Genomic DNA, 19,435 nt, shown 5'->3' on the forward strand with positions numbered 1-19,435 from the left:
ATGCACTGCATGCCAGCCACTGAAGGCCGACTCGAACACATCATGCCGATTGACAAAGCAGGACTTCAAGTCAAATCAAGCGTCCGTGCCGCATGACAGCAGGGAACCATCGTAATGCGCCCCCACCACTTCGTCTCGATACACCATCAGTATGTCGGGCTGCCAAGGACAAGGCACGTTCGAGAGGGAGGGACGGAGTGACTACAGGATCCGCGTACAGGTCGGCCGACCGAGGATTAGAAGGATTACTAGTCCGGGCTGGCCTGGTGCCTGATTGAAGGCCAGGCGCAGTCGTCTGGTGATGATGTACAGCCCGCGCCCGGTGACGCGAAGCAGCCCAATCGGCGACGAGGCAGATGGGCGCCCTTCTACTGAAAAAAAAACACATATAAAGAAGATTCCTCTCGAGACAAATACGAACCACCAAGGCACTTGCAAGCGCAGTCGCAGCAAGATTGTAGGCCTCATTCGCACCGTCAAGCGAAATGAATTCGACACGACGAGATGACACCTACGGGGACGACGCCAGACGGCAGTCGTATTACGACTCTGAGTACCCACCGGAAATTCATTCGGCCCGTTCCCATCAAAGACAATACTCTGAGTCCCGTGAGGTGCGTGAATACGGACAACGACACCGAGGGCCGTTGATGTCGGCCTGGCGGGAGACATCCGAATTTTGGGATGGGGTTTGCGAGGTTGTGGGACGCGCATGGTTCAAGCTGGGAGGGAGATGAAGATGTTCGACATAAAATCCGCTCAAGCAACAAACACTGCACAAAACAGGCCGGCAAACGATTTCGATGAAACAAGCGACAAGATTAGCATGGCCAAATCAGAGGCACCAGGCTGAACATTGCAACAAACATACAGACGTCGCACTTGCCCGTTTCAACCCATTTCGACGCTTGAATGCGATGGACGGGGAAAATGACGTAGAGAGCCGGGCCGGCGAGTCGCTCGCCATGTCGGACGTGTCGATCATGCAAAAGGCGCGCAGGATCACCAGACTACATACAGACGTTTGACTTGCTGCGAGCTCAAGGGCGACGGAGCATGCACGGGAGAGTGGTGCGCACCGGAATCTGATCTCTGATCTGATGGATGTCTGCGACGACAGGGCGTTTGAAACTTGCGGGCCCAGAAGGGGCAGTGCAACAGGAAAACTGGGCCAGCATCTCGCGACGAAGCGACCAAGGTCGAGTGAGTGACCAGGCGAGGAGAGACATGCGAGGAGAGAGGGGCCAGGCGGAATGAAGATGATCAGGGGAGTCAATGGCGGCGGTTCCAGTCGGGCGTCGGGCTATTCCCATCCAATAGATCGCCTCGAACGAGCCTCCAGACGGCTGGGGTGCGCTCTGGTGCTTGCTCGCTCAGTGGCTCGTTCCAGTCCCTCGCCAGTAGCAAGCAATTCGATCGCCACCACACCACAACCATGAACAGTGTGTGAAAATACGTCTCGGTCGAATCATGGACTCCTTGAAGGGGGCTCGAGGTATGGTCCAGTGCGGCGATGACGGGCGATGGTTATGTCTGAACTGTCTTGACAAGCCGACGTCGTCCGTGATAGGCGTCGTCATCATGGTGGGGCATCCTATGTTGATCTGGGCTGTGGACCGGATGCCCAGTGATGGATCCCAAAACTTGAGCTGAAGTGTCAATTAAGCTGCTTCGAAAGAACCAAGATTGACGAGACGGTGTGAGGCCCTTGGGGCCCTTGGGGCCCTTGGAGCCCTTGGAGCCCTTGGAATCCTTGGAGGGTAGGGATGAAGCGCTGACGTCTGATTGTGTTTGGTGTCTCGACACGACGGGTTGTCTTGGTCCCGACCACCCCATATCAGGATGCCAGGAGTCTTAAGTTGGAGTGATCTTCTGTTGCACCGCAAAGGTCATCGCATCGCCTGCTCCCACTGCCTAAGTAGGCCAGTGAGCACCTGGAATGGCGGGGCGATAGACGATGCGTGGTTGGAATCTGGAGCTGGTGTGATGAATGGACTGCCTACCTAGGTGCCTTGAGGTGCCGTAGAGTAGTAGGTGGTACCTTTGGTAGGTGGCAAGGCTGACAATGCGAAGAATGCGAAGCATGCGAACACCGAACGGCGTGCTCATCCATCTGCTCGCCCATCATGTCTTACCTACCCGTCTCGCAACTCTACGGGCCCTTGCTCTTGCCAGTGGGCAGGTTCGTCACGACCAGTACGAGAGAGCAAGTGCAGGTGTTAGGCTGACAGCGAAGATGGAGGCATGAAGGGTGCAGTTGCAGGGGGTGGAGATTGCCCCTTTCTTTCCTCGCGGCCCAGAATCAGGAGACAAGACGCTAGGCCCTCGCATCGCTCACTGTGCGAGATGACGATCAGTGCCAGCCGCCTGACCTGAATGGGGAGGCTGTGGCAGGGATGATGCCAAAGGCGTGCGCTTGTCACTAACAAAGGCGAGCGTGGACTCCAGTGCTGGCCTGTTAGGGCTTCTCGATGAGCTAACAGATTTTCCCCTGAGCATCAACCATCCACCCCCTGGGCGGCGCACGTTCTGGCACTGTGGTCCTTCCGCTCCCATGGGTGAAACGAGATGAAGATGGAACCTCTGGCAGATGAACCGGTACCTGCAGCTCGGCTGGCCCAACACCAAGACTGGCAGGCAACACACACGAACTCTGGGTACCTCTGCCATCCTTCATGACTGCGCCCCCTTGACTGCCAGGCGCCTGGCCAAACCTTTGGCCAATGGGCCCCTCGTAGCCCACAGGTTCCTGCTTGAAAGGCAGTGTAGTAGCGGTTGCCAATCGCCAGGTCCAATGGCCCAGTGCCAGTAGATGATGCTACAGTGGCCATTGCGCCTGGTCGAGTGCTAGGCGGGTTCGCATTCGGCGTGCGGGGACGCCTACCGTCCGGTGGATACGAGGCAGGAGATCCAGGACGCTCAAACCAGGCGAGAAGGAGAGGAGCTAGGAGCAGCCAGGAACCAGGAGGCGGCAGCTAAGGAGCCAAGCCGTCCGACAAAACCACAATTGCCCCCTCCGGACGAGCCGCGACCTTCCTCTCCCTTCCTTCCTTCTCCCATCAACGTCAACACTTCGACATCTCGCCGTCCTTCGTTTTCTGGAGAGAGAGAGTCTTCGAGCCTGTCCTTTGCTCGTGCGCTTTTTTATCATCACTTTACTGTGACTTCACACTCTCATTTGCAAACCTCTTTACTTGTTTTTATTTTGTGAACCCCAGTCTGTCCCTCCCCATCCAAAACCAACCCTCTCCAAGATTTTTGCGCCTCAAGCCCCAAACGCCTTCGACGAACATTTCGACTCCGCAAGCCAAGCATCCAAGGTCTCAGCCCAACAGCATTCCAACAACGAGAAACTAGTCTCCCTCGACAGCCTTCCACGTTGATAACCTGCACCCTCCCACCCCATCTTCGGCCTGTGTCTTTCTGCCTGTCACTTCGACCAACCGAAACTCACAACCAGTCACCATGGGCAAGTTTTCCACCGCTGCCGTTTCGGCTCTGCTCCTCGCCAGCAAGGTTGCTGCCCTCGACCCCATCGTCACCAAGGTACGTCGTCCCTCTCGCTGCTCCAATGGATTCACTTGACCTGATTCTGATCTCTTCTCTTTCCGCAGGGCTCCAAGTTCTTCTACGAGAACGGCACCCAGTTCTTCATCAAGGGTATTGCCTACCAGGAGGACCCCTCGGGTCTCGGTGGTGAGAACGAGGACGGAAAGTACATCGACCCCCTTGCCGACGACGCCAAGTGCAAGCGCGATGTCCCCATCCTGTCTGCCGCCGGCACCAACACCATCCGTGTCTACGCCATCGACCCCAAGAAGGACCACACCAAGTGCATGACCCTGCTCCAGGATGCTGGTATCTACGTCGTCGCCGATCTTGGTGAGCCCAACACGTCCATCAACCGTGACGACCCCCACTGGGATGTCGCTGTCTGGGACCGCTACACCGCTGTCATCGATGAGCTCGCCCAGTACGACAACACCATTGGTTTCTTCGCCGGCAACGAGGTCTCCAACAACGCCAGCAACACCGACGCCTCCGCCTTTGTGAAGGCTGCCGTCCGTGATACCAAGGCCTACATCAAGTCCAAGAACTACCGCTGGATGGGCGTCGGTTACGCCGCCAACGACGACCCTGATATTCGTGGTCCCTCTGCTCACTACTTCAACTGCGGTCCTGAGGAGGAGGCCATTGACTTCTGGGGCTACAACATCTACTCCTGGTGTGGCGAGTCCTCCATGCAAAAGTCGGGCTATGACAAGCAGGTCGAGTTCTTCAGCAACTACTCTGTTCCCGTCTTCCTTGCCGAGTACGGCTGCAACGTCCCTGACGGTGCTGAGGGCCGTCTCTTCCAGGACACCACTGCTCTGTACTCAGACGAGATGAGCGAGGTCTTCTCCGGCGGTATCGTCTACATGTACCACCAGGAAGACAACGACTACGGCCTCGTCAAGTTCAAGGGTGATAGCAAGGCTGAGGTCATGAAGAACTACAAGGTCCTCTCTTCGCGCGTCAACGCCGCCACTGCCTCCTCCACCGCTAGCGCCAACTACGAGCCCACCAACAGCCCTGCCGTCTGCCCCGACCTGGGCGAGAACTGGCAGGTCAGCTCCAACGGTCTGCCTCCTACTCCTGACCAGGAGCTTTGCGAGTGCATGTTCAACAGCCTGTCCTGCAACGTCAAGTCTTCCGTCAGCGTCAAGGAGTATGGTGAGATCTTCGGCAACATCTGCGGTAACAACCCTGCAGTTTGCGCTGGCATCTCTACCAACGCCACCATTGGCGTTTACGGTGCCTACTCCATGTGCAACGCTACCCAGAAGCTCGGCTTCGTCATGAACCAGTACTTCGAGGCCCAGAACAGTGCCGCCAGTGCCTGCAACTTTGACGGCAACGCTGAGCGCATCTCTTCTCCTTCTGCTGCCTCTTCTTGCAACAGCAAGCTCTCCGCTGCCTCCTCCGTCAACGCTGTTGCCGCCACTGCGACCGCCGCGCCTGCTCGTGGCACCAACGGCGGCAGCAGCAACGCCGACGACAACGCGAGCTTCGGCCTCACCAACCGCCGCATGGAGCAGGCCTTCTCTGTCGGCGACTACGCCGTCGGACTGTACGTCGTCCTCGCGGCCGCCGTCGGCGGTGCCATGGTCGTGCTCTAGGCGCGACTTGTGCACCAGGGAAGGGTTGCCACGCATGTATACAGATTCCCCCGCGGTGGCTGCCCGATGGCGATCAAGAATCAGTTGTTTAATATAGCTCTGCATTGCTTTCGGCTTTAGATGGCTACCATGGTTTGGTTAGCTGGGTCAATCGGTTCATGGTGCCATGTTTTGTTTTCGGCCTGCGACAAGGTCGGCGTCGCGTAGACGCTTTCTGTTTTGTTAGCATGGGGTCATGATCGTGATCCCCAGGTGTTCGTTCAATAGAGTATGATTCAGATGCCGTGTCTGCTCCCCGTCGCGTGCCTATCGTGATGCCCGCGTAGGAAGGCTTAGTGCTTCACTATAGTACTTCCGCAGCCGGCCCACGTGACTTTCTCCACTGCAGCTACATGTACGTCGCAGCACATAACACTGAGGCAAATAAAATTATTGTGTTGAATGTAATGTGCGAAGCTTCTTGCCGAAAAGCCAATCGCATCCCTGCGTCATCCATCCACAACAGAAGACACCAATTTGTGCGATCTGTTGTGCAACGGAGTCACTGCGCCGCCGCTGTACTTGTTCCACGGGGTGCTTACACTTGGGTGTGATGCCGCTGGTAAGTCTTCGCTACCCCCTTGACGATGACGATGGATTGAGCGGTGGTGCCGGTGACCGACGGGTTTCTCGTGACACTGTGGCTCGCGGTGTTTTAGGACATGATCAGTCTGGACATGCCGGGGCTTTGCGGTCTTTTTCTTTTCTTCTTTTCTCTTTTTCTGAGTTCTTGCCAGGGTTACACAACGTTCCATGCCGCATGGTAGCCGTTGCCGCATAGAACCACATGCGTCTCGCCCTGATCGGCTTGTTCCTTTGAAGGTTCGGGATGGACTTGAGACGACGGCATTGTTGTTCTGCTGGAGAAGGCGTCTACAAGCTTGTATGCCTGGCCGGGGAACGAAGGAACCAGAACAACAGAACACTACGCTGAACCTCCTCAATACAGAGACCAGCGTTGTTTTTTGGTCAGCTTTTTCGGGACTGGTAGCCATGCAGAGTTGGGATTCTGGTCGTGATTGAGGGGCCGGGAACTGGGAGGTCCTGTGCATGATCCCTTGAACGGCACGCGGGAACATGTCAGCCAGACAGATTGTGGGAACGAAAGCTGGGACTATCTCTGGACCCTAATAGTAAATATTGCGGCCGCGGCCTCTGCATGTCTGATGTCAGTCCACTGAATTCGATGCATGTCGTGACGCATCATATACGTTCGATTCGATTGAGTGCTGCCATGCCTACATCAATGGCAATGGTGGCAAGATGCGCGGAGGTCTGATCTGAGGAAATATGACAGAGAACTCCCTGCGAAAGATATTGTGGACAAGGTTTTGCGGAACGTGGTATCGACTATATCTGATATTGGCTTCGGGCTTGATTGCGCTCGATTTCTCGGTTTCGCTTGGAAACCCTAGCAAGGGGCAAGCTTATCCTGGGTATGACAGCACCAATTAGTTTGATTTGGCACAAACATAACGCCCTGTCGATTCCATTCAGGCCTGGAAGAGGGCCATACCCAAGATGCATCTCATGTGTGAGCGGCGAGCTGATCCTCTTCCCCGCATCATGGACCCCGTCCTGATCGCGTCCCCCCCCCGGAAATCTCATCTGACACGACTGGCGCCCATGTGATGCACCCTTTCGGCCAATACTGTCCGCTTTGAGATTGTTTGCCCGGTGGCCAAGCCAACAACATGCACCAAGGGGGTACATAGCCACAAAGCTTGACTCTGCGAGGGAAGGTGCATCGTGGTTCAGAGCTGGGGCATGGCATACGGGCGTCTCGGGACCGCTGGGACGGGTTTGGGTTGCCTTTTTTTGATGCGTCCCCGGATGACAGCCGCATGAGGTTGGGGTCGTATCTAAGGCTCGTGGGGTACTGGCGTAGCTGTATAGTGAAAGGGCTGCTGGATTTGGGACAAGATATTGAAGTGTATAGCAGATTGTATCACCTTTGCGCTACGTCGACACCATTGCCGTCTTTTTACAGCAAGGTGGAAGACAAATGCAAGAGGCAGGATCCAGATCGTCGGGATGAGCCAGAGCTTATCATTCTGGTCCGGCTGTTTGAGAGATTCAAAGCCTTCCTACGGCCAGAAGACACCGGAATGGTGGACCGCCTCGTGATGCATTTTGAGATGATGCGAATGAACCGGCGGCAGCAAATGGAATGCACGTAGTAGTAAAAGTTGGGAGGAAGGCGAAGTTCATCAGGCAATGAAGGAAGAAAGAAGAAGCAGAAAGAGCAGCATCGATTGAGCGAGGCGGGAGCTATGATCTCCCAAAACAACACAGAGAGTCAACGCAACACCATGCCCGGCCGACAACCGAGGCCATCACCAAGCCACCAAGACTTCATCTCTCGGCCTTCAGCCTCATGACCCGACATGTCCCGCAGGATGCACACCACTCAGTCGCCCGTCAGGAGTATAATAGAGATCTTCTGAGGATGCCTCGGCTGTTTCACTCGGTGTGATGAGTCTAGATTCAGCCCAGCGAGGCATATGTAGGGTCGAGGTGACGTGGCGTGGGAGACTCAAACAGGAGTCTATCACGAAGGATCGAAAAAAACAATTTAAGCAGAAAGAGCTCTAGGAGTGGCAGTCAAGAACGTTTCTATCGTGAGCATTGCCGCTTTGAGCGAAACTTGCGAGGTGATTGTAAGCCGCACATGTGAAATTGTTGGCTGGCAGTCATGAGTTGGATCGCCATGGCGTGGCATGCAGATGTGGCGGACGGTAGGCACATCGTGGTGCCCACGTTCAGCGCGTGGCATGCAGCCTCTTGGACGTTAGAATTACCTTAGCTCAGGATTCCCTGGGCGTGAACGCACGCGTCTTGTCAGCTAAGGCTGGTTTGCGTTGTCAAGGTTCTGACATGGAGGGAAAGGGAGAGATAGATGTGCGGGGAAGGGAAGGGCTGGGAAGAAGAGGGAGATGAACCAATGAGAGGATGAAGGAAGAGTAGAGTTGCCGAGGCACGCTCTATATCGGGCTTGGTGTCTGGCGTTTTGGAGAATCGCCAGATGGCGGGGGAATGAACAGTCTGTGGCGTCGGACGTTTCTTTCGTACTATCGAGAGTCAAAGGATTGCAGTGAGCAGTGAGCATGCAAGTTGATATGAAACGAAATGACCACGAGACATGCAACCGGTGTCTGAAGAAGATGGAGACGACCCAATATTGGGAAACACACGAACGAGAGAGCGCCCTTTTTGTCAATGCCCTCTGTCTGTGCCTTTCGGGGGACAGGGTCTGGCCTGGCCTGGCCCGTTCTCCCCCCATAACTGTCTCTTGACAGTGGCCAAAGTCGGAACTGGCCGCATCGCGATCATGCCCTCAACCTCAGCACGCCCCTCCTCCGTTCGTGCCGTGCCATGCGTCCTCCCCGCGCGCCTACGCGTGAGTGCAAAGAGGAGCAAAGAGGAGCTGGTACAAGAGTTTGAACGGCGCAAGAGGCTCAGAAGGGTATGCGCTCCGGATATGGTAAACACGCCAATGTGTCACCGACCATGACGATGAGCGAACAGTCGACGACGCACCACATGCTGATCCATCTTGAGGAGGCCCCCCAGGCATCCACAGCACCCACCGTATCCATGCGCCCCCCTCCGTCCTCCGGGGAAGAACAGCCTTCTGACGGGGTCATACAAACGCAACCAGACGAGCGAGATGCTCATGGATTTTCGCATCTAGCACCAAAACGGGCAATGAACCGTTGACTGGACCAATTATGGCGTCGTGCCAAGAAATCGGCCGCACCAAGTACCGGTTGGCTTTGAATGAGGGCGGCTTTGGAGGGGGGAAAGGAAATGGAGGAAAAGGAGGGGGGCGTAGCAGCAAAGCAGCAGAAGCAGCAGCACGAGCATCATCAGCTGCGGTCGGTCGTGGGCCCTGACTGGGGCTCTGGGGCCACCCCTGGTTCACTCCACCTCCCTGCTTCCCCGTATTTCTCCTCTCGCACTCTGTGTGTCTCTCCGCTCCTCTCAGGTGTTTGGTCGCTATCGGGGTTAACTGACTCTTGTGCGTCCGGCTTAGGTTCTACCCCGCAGCCGGGGCGAGATGGGGGCACTCGGGTAGCCCACATTCCCCAGATTTGTCGTCCATTGCGGCGCCCTCCTCCCCCCCCCCCTTTTGCACGAGACGCTCGAGTTTATCTGCCCCAGACAATGTGCTCCCACTAAGTCAGACGGTTGGCCAAGACGCTCATGGCTGTCGAAGACCGCCACCCTCGGCATCTTTGCTCGCTCTTCTTTGTCTGATTGGCTCTCGCAACCGTGTCTGTGTGCTTCTTCCGAGCAGCGCCAGAGCGGCTTGTCACCCCCCTTTCAAGGCAGGGCAACGCCAGGCAAGGCAAGCCCAGCCAAAGCTGGGGAAAGGCGCGTGGAGCTTGCCGGGTGGTGCAAGGTGCTAGGTCCGTAGTGCGTGATGCGTAATGGGGCCCCCATGAACAGGTAGGTGAGGGTGGAAAGTGATGGGAGGGGTCCCGATCCCATGGTATGGGTCTGGTGTGGCCTGGCCTGGGTCTCGTCTGCTCTGGGACACGTCGCCGGTCGATCTACAAAAGGTCTGGGTGAGAAGCTTTCCTGGCATCCGATGCAAGGAGAGAAAAGGGTAGGCCCAAGACTCTCTCATCCCATCATTCAAGGTCCCAAAAACGTCTCGGGGTGCACAAACGACGACACGACAGAACCAAGACCAGTATCTCACCAGCTGTTTCCCGAACAGCTTCATCCCATACTCACCCGCTCACACCCTCCTATCCAGCCTGCCCATCATGAGCACACGCGATCGTGAGCTCGAGAAGGAGGACTTCGAGACCGAGCACATTGGCGACAAGGCGAACCGCGTCGACTCGGGCGATGGCGTCCGCACGCCTGGTTCCTCCGCCCCCGACCATGGCTTCACGCCTGAGGAGCAGCGCAAGATCATCAGGCGCGTCGATCGTCGCCTCGTCGTCATCGTCGGTTTGATGTACTGCGTCTCCCTCATGGACCGAACCAACTTGTCGGCCGCCGCCATTGCCGGCATGAATGTCGAGCTCAACCTCATTGTCCAGAACCGATACGTATGCAATTCCCCTAGTCCCTCGACGTCAGTGCCTGTGAATGGGTACACCTTGGCTGACCACTGTGGGATACTCACAGAGCATCGCGTCGCTTGTCTTCTTCATCCCCTACATCCTCTTCCAGCCGCCGTCGACCATCATCGTCCGCAAGCTGGGACCTCGCATTCATCTCGCAGGCATCTGCCTCATGTGGGGTAGCGTCATGATCGGCATGGGCTTCTCTCAGAACTTCACCCACCTCGCCGTGTGCCGTGTCCTTCTTGGTGTCCTTGAGGCTGGTTTCTTCCCCAGCTGCGTCTACCTTCTCAGCACCTGGTATACCCGATGTACGTGTGGCCCTTCGATCTTGTTAATGATGTTCGTCGCAGTTGATTGAGTATCATACTGACGTCTCGGCGTAGTTGAGGTCGGCAAGCGGTACTCTGTCTTCTACCTCCTCGGATGCGTCGCCTCCGCCTTTGCTGGCATTCTGGCCTACGGCCTCATGCAGATGAACGGCCTCGCTAACCTGACCGGTTGGCGCTGGATCTTCATCATCGAAGGTATCATCACCTGCCTTCTCGCCTTCCTCGGTTACTGGCTGCTTGTCGACTTCCCCGATTCGAGACGCAAGACTTGGAACTTCCTCGGCGAGCGCGAGCTCCAGTGGGTCGTTGACCGCGTGAACCATGACCGTGGCGATGCCAAGACGCCCCCCTTCAACGCCCGCCGCTTCTTCGCTGCCGGCGCCGACTGGAAGATTTGGGCCTACGCGATGATCTTCTTCAACACGACCACCCTGTCATATGCCCTCGCCTACTTCCTGCCCATCATCCTCCAGATCAACATGGGCTTCACCGTCGGCGAGGCCCAGTGCCTTGTCGCCCCCCCCTACGCCTTTGCCGGCTGCGTCATGTTCGCCACGGCCTGGCTCGGCGACAAGTACCGAGTCCGTGGCCCCATCATCATCATCAACGTTGTCCTCTGCCTCATCGGCCTCCCCATTATGGGCTTCCACCCCAACTCCAATGTCCGCTACTTTGGCGTCTTCCTCGTCACCGCTGGTGCCAACTCCAACATCCCCGCCGTCATGGCCTACCAGGCCAACAACATCCGTGGCCAGTGGAAGCGTGCCTTCTGCAGCGCCACTCTGGTTAGTTTTGGCGGCGTCGGCGGCATCGCTGGCAGCCTGCTCTTCCGCCCCCAGGACATGCCCCATTACCGCCCCGGCATGTATGCTTGCATTGCCTGCTGCCTGCTTACTCTCATCCTTGTCGGTATTCTGAGCCTCGACTTCAAGAGGCAGAACGGCAAGGCTGAGCGCGGCGAGAAGGAGCTGGAGAACAACGAGGTAAGTTCTTTGTCCCCGCTCTCCTGCAACCAACTTTGGTGGTACCCTGAGACTAACAGAGCACAGGAGGACTCGCAGCGCGGTTTCCGCTACACGTACTAAGCGTGACGAGTCAACGAGCTGTCGGTGGAATGAGCGTGACTTTTATGAATGGGAATTAGCGATAATTGCTGGATGTCGCTGCTGTGACTCTTTTCTGTAGGAAATGATTCTGTAGCTGGTCTAATGAGGATATGAGACGCAGATTAAGAAATCCTTGCCGAGGCGTACTCATGTTTTTAAAGTTGTTCAAGTGAGAACATTTGATTAGAATATTCCGCTGGCGTGCCGAGGTAGCGCACGGCAGTTACTGATACGTTGCGCCGATGCGGGGCCGTGCCGTTCTTATTTCGAAGTAGGGGTCACACCTGACAGGTTACTGCGTCCTATCATTGGCTTCCGCGCGATTTCAAGTGTGATTCTGTGCCACGGCATGTCATTCGGAGGCGCGGATCTTGGTTCCGTGCGTCGAACTTCTTGTGGTGGTGATGGTACTTTTGGTGTGGTGGCTGCATTCAGATTACCCCTCATGTCCATGCGTTATGGCGGCCTCGGCACGATTACCATGGCGACAAATCACTAATAATCACATAGTCAGTTACTGATATGAGAGAATCGAATGGTATTTTATTGTCATTTGCGTTTGGATTATTAATGCTCTGTGCGTGGACGTTAGTTCCACCTCCTCTGCGATCTTTCAGGGAAAATAGGTGGTGGCTGTGGGTTCTTCGATTGTTGCCAATAATGCTTTGCTGGGAAATCCTCGCGTTTCCTTCTTGTTCTTTTAAAGGCGGTGATTGAACACAAATCTGTTTTTTTCAATGTCGCACCGGATCCTTCACGCTGTTTGATATGCTCTTATGTTGGGCCTGTTTGCTCTCAGCGATTCGAACGCTGCCTAGTAACCTGCTTAGGCAGTGTGCTTGATGATGTCCGACAGTCTCTCTGCTAAGGCATAGATTGTAGAGGTCAGATGTCCACTGGTCTGGATGGGCATTACCGATGCGTCGACGACGCGAACGTTGGCTGTGCCGTAGACCTTCAGCTCTGGGTCAACCACACCCCCTAGCTCCCTCGACATCATGGAGGCTGTGCCGATCGGGTGTGCATTGGGAACAGCTGGGTCAATCTTATCAGATCATCTGTTGTTCCACAATTGTCATGAAGGCTCACCGTTGTTTCGCGCCCACGTCTCCCATTGTGCATCAGTGGCATCATCGGGCAATGTCGCAGCATCTGGCAAAACCTGACCGCCCACACTAGCAGCTACCGGCTCTGATTGCCAGAACTTCTTGGCCAATCGTCCTGCAGCGACAGTTGTTTGAACGTCGAAGTCTGCGAGCATGAGACGAGGATCAAAAAGCGGCTTGTCGATGCTTTCTTTAGACGACAGGTGAACGCTGCCCCTGGAAAAGGGAAATAGGATCCAGTAGTCCGAAAATTGAAGACCCACTGCAATGATAGTGAGGATCTCGGCAATGGTGGCGTTCTTCTTGAACATGAGGTCGTGCTGAATCGTAAATAGTTTCTCGATCACAGTCACATTCAGCGCCCCATCTCCTGAGGCATTGACTGATGCCCTAGCAAACTCGGGGATGCGAGCACGAGAAGAAGCCTCCACGGCTGCCAGCCGGTCACCGAAAAGGTTCTCTGCAGTTAGGTACGTATAAAATGCGTTGGTCGATTCTTCAAGGTTGCCATCATACACGAGCGTATGATGAGGTTGTTCCAGAAGGTTCTCACCGACGCCTGGAAGATCGATTTTGGTCTCGATACCAAGAGCTTTGAGTATCCTGCCGATTCTCCCATCAGTTTGGACCAAATGCGAACTCTAAGACGGATACTTACTGAGGATTACCGACGCCTGAGCCTTCGAGCACACCTGGCGTCCGGATTGCCCCAGCAGACACCACGACCTCTTTTGTGGCTCTAATGGTTTTCATCTCACCTGCTTCGGTCAAATACTCAACCCCATTTGCGACTAACCCTCTCCCCTGGCATTTTGTCTGCTTGCGCGGCTGAGGAGCCCACGTAATCCGCTTAACGGTGCCTTGCAGAATTTGCAGATTGAGACGGTGTTCGACAGGATGTATGTATGCTCGAGAGGAATCATATCGAACGTTGAGCGTCGGGTCCAAAGTTGATGGTGGATAAGAGTACCCCCGAACGCTGCCGCTGTTGAAGTCGGGGTTGCGCGGGACAGAAAGGCTCTCCCACGCCGCGTGTAGACGAGGCGAGGCCGAAGTATTGGTGAACGCGGGGGCCAGACCAACATGCAGTGGGCCTTTGAATCCGTGGTGCTGCGGTTCATAGGATGCACCGGCAGCCAACTGGTCCTCCCGGGGGATGAAGTACTTCTCCGACTTTTTAAAGTATGGGAGCATAGTGTCCCAGTTCCACCCAGGATTTCCAAGTCCTTCCCAAACATCAAACTCGGCGCGATTGCCCCTCACATAGGCCATACCTGCAAATATTAGTCTGGCGCTCGAACATGCGATACCGTCTTGCTCTTACCATTGATTGCGCTGGTCCCGCCCCAAACTCTGCCTTGGTGCAGTGTCACGGACCTGCCGCCCGCATGGACTTGCGGTATAGTGGTGTAGTTCCAGTCGAGCCGAGTGTCAAACGCCTGGGCGAACTGGTCGGTCCCCTTGATGTGTAGATTGTCTCGTTCATCCGTGCCAGGTTCCACGACGACGACATTCACCGACGGGTCCTCCGAAAGACGATTCGCAACTACCAACCCAGCTGTTCCAGCCCCAACGATGATGTAGTCGTATGACTGGGCAAGAGCTAGTGACCCCCCTAGAACTGCGATAACGGCTAGGTAGACCCTCATTTTAGCAGCCTATTATGTCGACACAGCTGGATGATCAAAAGTTCGTGATAGCGGCCTGGGTTTTCTTGGAGTGTCTTTTTGCATATCGAGGCCGTAGCAGGTTTTAACGGCCACTCAATTTCCGATGCGTGCTAAGTGGCATGCGGGCCGTCGCACTTCGGACACAATTCGAATCTTCGGTCCCGACGGGTAGCTGTGCTTGTTGCATTGAAGACGTTCGCTTAGCCTTAACTGTCAAGGGTCTGTCGGGAAAGCGATATTCTGCTTCGTTGAATGATATTTAGCCGAAACTGCACCCATGTGAATGAAGCCTGCTGCTCGATTGATTGCCTTCCAGGTTGCGCCACCATCGTGCATGGTCATCTTTATATGCTGTCCAATGGCAGATGACTCTCGATTCGCGGTTCATAATTTCGACCGTCGTTCAGGATGAGGTCTTGAGAAACTCATACTTGAAGGTTTTTGGAAATACTGGCAGTCTGGCCCAGGGCATACATTGAACCCCGACAAACCTCCAAGTTCTCGCCAAAAGCATGCGAAGTATGAAAAAGCTGCGACGTCAGGAAGATAATGGAGGAGGGCCAGTGATGACCTCAATTGATCAGGGCAACGAAGCAGTCACTTGAGAAAAAGATAGGTCATTGAATATGTGGTGTAGGGTTAATGATGTGTGCCCCTTAGGGGTCCTCACAACGAGTCTAGCTGATGTCCGTTTACCTAATCAGCCACTCTTCATCACCTTGTCGCTGAGCCACACACTTCTGCCCTGCCCGGTTTCAATACGCACTAAGGTCTTCTGCAACCTTTCTGGACTACCTTTCTAGCCACTATGAACACTAAAAGATTGAATATGGCTTGGAAGTGTTTTATCCCAGGATAGCCGGGATTGACGCTCTGCCCTGTGGATTCGAGGCGTCTGAGTGCAGGTAGCACTCAAACAGTGCATTGCATTGAGAGCTCAAAGCCTCCGGAAGGTTCGCTACGATTATTTCGCCATTCACTCTGATATTGTTTGGGCTGAGCCTGGGCTAAGCCTCCTGTCGACTGATGCTTCATTGAATATAGAGACACCGAATCCATAACAAGCTTCAATCCGTTCTCCAAACTATAGCTTTCATCTCCTCCTAGAAGTTTGAAAACAAGGAGACTCGATACAAATGCTCCTGCCTGAAACTGAGAGCCACCATCACAGATCTCCCTCCAGCAGGGGTGGGCCGTGGAAGTGCTGCCGACCGTACGCAAGATACCACAGCAAACTTACACCTGCGAAGCCTGCGAACACGACGCTGGCGTAGTTCATCGTCGACGCATCCACTGGCAGGGCCACAGGCATGCAGAAAATGACCATCGAGAAGGCGATCCATATGATGCAGATCATGTTGATAGACAGACCTAACCTCCCAAGGCTGAAAGGGGAGTTAGCCACGGCGCGTCGGCCTCGCAACACACTAACAAAAACCGGGAGCCCATATGAGGTGGATAGACAGACGGTGCACACTCCTGTAAAGGAATTGAAAGCAGCCGATGAACCGAAATAGATGCATGCGAGAAGGGCGTTGACCGCGGCCGTCAGCATGAGCGACCAGACTGGGACTCCTAGTCGCCTATCTACGCGGCTCCAGATATGATGTCCAGGAATCGCTTTGTCGCGGGCAAAGGCGTAGGTAATCCGGGAAGCTGCAGTGATGGCGCCAACACCAGCAAACAAGAGAATACCCAGTAGAAGGAACAGGAGACCGAAGCCGCCGGCAGCTGAGCCGGTAACGATCTTGAAGAGAAGGCCGATGGGTTGACCGTTGGCGACGGAAAGTAACAGCGACACTTCAGGGAGCACAAAAAGGATAGGAATCAGATAAACCAAGCCGGTTATGCCCGCGGCGAGAACGGAGAGGACTAAGCCCTTTGGGACCTCTCGGTGAGGATTCGGTACCTCTTCACACATTGAAGCGACCATACCGTAACCGATCATGGTGTATCCTCCTGTAACCTTATTAGCCTTGAGAAGAGGTCAATGCAGACAAATTTTGACGTACCTTGAAGCAACCCTACGAAAAAAGCCCAACCGGTCGGCCAACCAGATGCAGAAGCGTCATAGTGAGTAAAGACAAACTCAGCACTCCGCCGGGCATCTGCCATGACCAGTACAGTAACCGAGATGATGACCACGGACGCTATAGTCCAATAGATGCAGATTTGATTCAGGGTGTTGAGAAACCTGGTGCCTAGCAGGTTGAACGCAACACAAACGACGGTCAAAGCCCAGAAAGTAAGGACTGTCTGCCACTGGTTTGGCACGTAATCCTCTTTCCAGAGAGTAATTGCACTAAGGATGACTTGGGCACCGGAGAAGTTAATGCTCAGAGCCGCGGTCCAGTTACCGACAAGGCCAAGCCAGCCATCTATCCAGCTCACCAGCGGAGCCCATTGACGTGTGGACAAGACGGCTGACCAGTAATAAACACCACCGGCTGTCGGGTACACGGCGCATATTTCGGCCATGGACGCAGCAGTGCACAAGGACACTATGGAGACCAGTAACCAGCCGTAGAGGGCTGTCACTGACTGTCCATCTGTCAACGAGATGTACATGGTTGTCGAGATGCCCAACGGGACAGACATGATGGCGATTGATAAGCCGAGAATACTCAGCATGCCCATATTCCTGGGCAGCTCCGCGGTATATCCAAGCTGGGCAAGTGCCTGATCGGCAGTGACCTCCCCTGCCTGCTCAGTCTTCTCCATGGTCGGCTTGTTACTGGAGATTGCGGCAGGAGATGTTGACATGGTGTCGGACGTATATGGTGGATGTCTGATGTGAAGAGGTCGCAGTTGGGTGCGGTTGATACGGTTCGAATTTCAACAAGAGAAAACAGGACCGAGTCACAAGATTTCGATTTTCGACCAACAAGTATCACAGAACTCATAGCATCGAGCCCAAGTCAATATTTGATCTTCATACAGACTTATATGTTTAAAGACAAAGTTCGCAAGTAGTGCGTACTTTATAACGTCAAGCCAGCAATCGAGTAGCCCGACTCATTCAAGCGCTCGCCTGAACACCAAGCGGCCGCCACCGTGGATATCGTTTAACCCATCGGGATATTCAATAGCACGGTGGTCATGCGGGGATACTCGTTCTGCTGTGGCTGAACAAGTCACTAGTCCTAGTTGGGCATCACACCGCGCTTATCATGTCCAACCCTTGGAATGATACTTCATGATCTTTGACAGATAGGAGAATTGTCACTAGTCCTTGTCGGGCAGCACACCGCGCTTGTCAACGTCGCAACTTCAGGCCGCATGCCATCCAACCCCGCACTCATCTCAGGTCGGCGTCCAGTAGGATTATGATCAAACGAGTGCTTTATCTCCCTGGTCATGCTGACTGGTAGTGACCTAGATCTGCCGAGGATGTGCTGGGCGGGGTCATGTATCATTTGACACGGTCCACCCCTTGCCAGAGCCAACCTGTCGGGTCGGGAAGCGACAATCCCCCGCTGACCGTGTAGTGTGCGAATTCATTGCGGCAGATCGAACAGTTGCAGCTCCCAGTCATGTGGTGTTCGGCCAGTGGAAATAGCGGCTTGGAGAGTTCATGGACCGATGACTAGTCCGTATGACCTAGAAAATGATGTCGCAAGGGCAGATCGAAATGTCGTTGTAGTGTTCGGGGTTTTGCATCGGTATAAAGCTTTGCTATCTTGAGATGCCGTTGATGCACTGCGGGTTGTAAGAAGCCCCGTGGACATCTCGCTCAGGCAAACCTAACTGAATGAATCGCCTCAATACCATCCGGAATCACTTGACAATACCTAGTGAAGTCGGCGCCCCCATTTTATCACCATCACCCCTCATACACGTCCCGGCATCCCCGTCAACCATGGAAAACACACACATGCCTGATCTATCTAGCTGGAAGATGAATCACACCATGATTCGGGTCAAAGATCCGGTGAGAAGCATCGCGTTTTATCAGAAATTAGGGCTGTCGTTGATCGATAAACTTGCAATGCCGGAGAACCATTTCGACCTTTACTTCCTTGGCTTTGATGTCAAGGGGCAATCATCTTCAGCTGGGAAGATACGATCTGATCGCCAAGGTCTTCTAGAGTTGACCCACAACTATGGAACGGAGCTCGATGAGGGTTACACGATTTCCAATGGCAACCAGGAGCCAAACTTGGGACTCAAACATCTTGGGATTACAGTGGGTGATCTTGAGCAAACAGTCGCCCAGCTGGCTTGCGTTCCAGTCACTGAGCAGGGTGAGATTGCTGGGAGCAACGAAGTTCAGAGTGTTATTGTCCAGGATCCTGACGGATACTGTATCGAAGTAACCTCTTCGGCTGCCGAACCCAGCAACTTTTCCGCCGGTGTCGAAAACAGGTGCTTCAACTCAACAGGACTGCGCATCAAGGATCCGACCGTATCTCTGCCGTGGTACACAGACATTCTTGGTATGAGCCTTCTCCTACGATCCGATAAACAAGGTCAAACCACGTACTGGCTGGGCTACCTCGACGGTGGCTCCAATCGCAGCATTCACCAGAGAGAAGGGCTTGTGAAGCTCATATGGACTCATGGTTCCGAGTTGGAATTAGGCAAGGTATATCACAATGGGAATGATCAGCCGCAAGGGTTTGGCCATCTCGGTAAGTTCCTCTTCCCTGGCACATGTGTTGATCTTATGTAGATTCCAGACTGACATGCGGGTAAATAGCACTGGCGGTCGACGACATTACGGCCGCGTGCGAATATCTCGAAAGTAGAAAGGTGAAATGGAAGAAGCGCCTAACGGATGGAAAACTCAAGTCGATTGCTTTCATCATCGATCCGGATGAATATTGGATCGAGATCATTCAGAATGTGAGGATCAAGGAGCCGCTGGGCATTCAATAAACTGAGGCGGTTGAACGCCTTGGAAGAATACATGACTCTGATTTCTAGAAGGACGGCGCTTGAA

The 19,435-nt window shown here is 54.5% G+C and overlaps 5 protein-coding genes across 5 annotated transcripts; 3 read left to right on the top strand and 2 right to left on the bottom strand.

Annotated features, from left to right (window-relative positions):
* Nucleotides 1-3,465: 3,465 nt before the first annotated feature.
* On the top strand, nt 3,466-5,159 carry GAS1 (1,3-beta-glucanosyltransferase gas1; the record flags this gene model as incomplete). Its single annotated transcript, XM_028640581.1, has 2 exons — nt 3,466-3,546; nt 3,615-5,159. 2 exons carry the CDS (start codon nt 3,466-3,468, stop codon nt 5,157-5,159), a joined length of 1,626 nt encoding a protein of 541 aa, XP_028495217.1.
* A 4,814-nt stretch (nt 5,160-9,973) lies between these two features.
* D7B24_006452 (uncharacterized protein) lies at nt 9,974-11,696 on the top strand (the record flags this gene model as incomplete). The annotated part of the gene is made up of 4 exons (XM_028640582.1): nt 9,974-10,264; nt 10,344-10,590; nt 10,666-11,594; nt 11,661-11,696. The coding sequence occupies 4 exons, from the start codon at nt 9,974-9,976 to the stop codon at nt 11,694-11,696; spliced, it is 1,503 nt and encodes a 500-aa protein (XP_028495218.1).
* An 847-nt stretch (nt 11,697-12,543) lies between these two features.
* On the bottom strand, nt 12,544-14,472 carry D7B24_006453 (uncharacterized protein; the record flags this gene model as incomplete). Its single annotated transcript, XM_028640583.1, has 4 exons — nt 12,544-12,752; nt 12,807-13,426; nt 13,482-14,097; nt 14,148-14,472. 4 exons carry the CDS (start codon nt 14,470-14,472, stop codon nt 12,544-12,546), a joined length of 1,770 nt encoding a protein of 589 aa, XP_028495219.1.
* Nucleotides 14,473-15,658: 1,186 nt separating this feature from the next.
* On the bottom strand, nt 15,659-17,256 carry D7B24_006454 (uncharacterized protein; the record flags this gene model as incomplete). Its single annotated transcript, XM_028640584.1, has 2 exons — nt 15,659-16,452; nt 16,506-17,256. The coding sequence occupies 2 exons, from the start codon at nt 17,254-17,256 to the stop codon at nt 15,659-15,661; spliced, it is 1,545 nt and encodes a 514-aa protein (XP_028495220.1).
* Nucleotides 17,257-18,481: 1,225 nt separating this feature from the next.
* Nucleotides 18,482-19,371, top strand: GLO1_2 (Lactoylglutathione lyase; the record flags this gene model as incomplete). The annotated part of the gene is made up of 2 exons (XM_028640585.1): nt 18,482-19,124; nt 19,193-19,371. The coding sequence occupies 2 exons, from the start codon at nt 18,482-18,484 to the stop codon at nt 19,369-19,371; spliced, it is 822 nt and encodes a 273-aa protein (XP_028495221.1).
* Between the last annotated feature and the right edge of the window lie 64 nt (nt 19,372-19,435).

Source organism: Verticillium nonalfalfae, assembly GCF_003724135.2.
Source record: "Verticillium nonalfalfae strain VnAa140/NRRL 66861 chromosome Unknown scaffold_46, whole genome shotgun sequence".
Taxonomy (NCBI): Eukaryota; Fungi; Ascomycota; class Sordariomycetes; order Glomerellales; family Plectosphaerellaceae; genus Verticillium; species Verticillium nonalfalfae.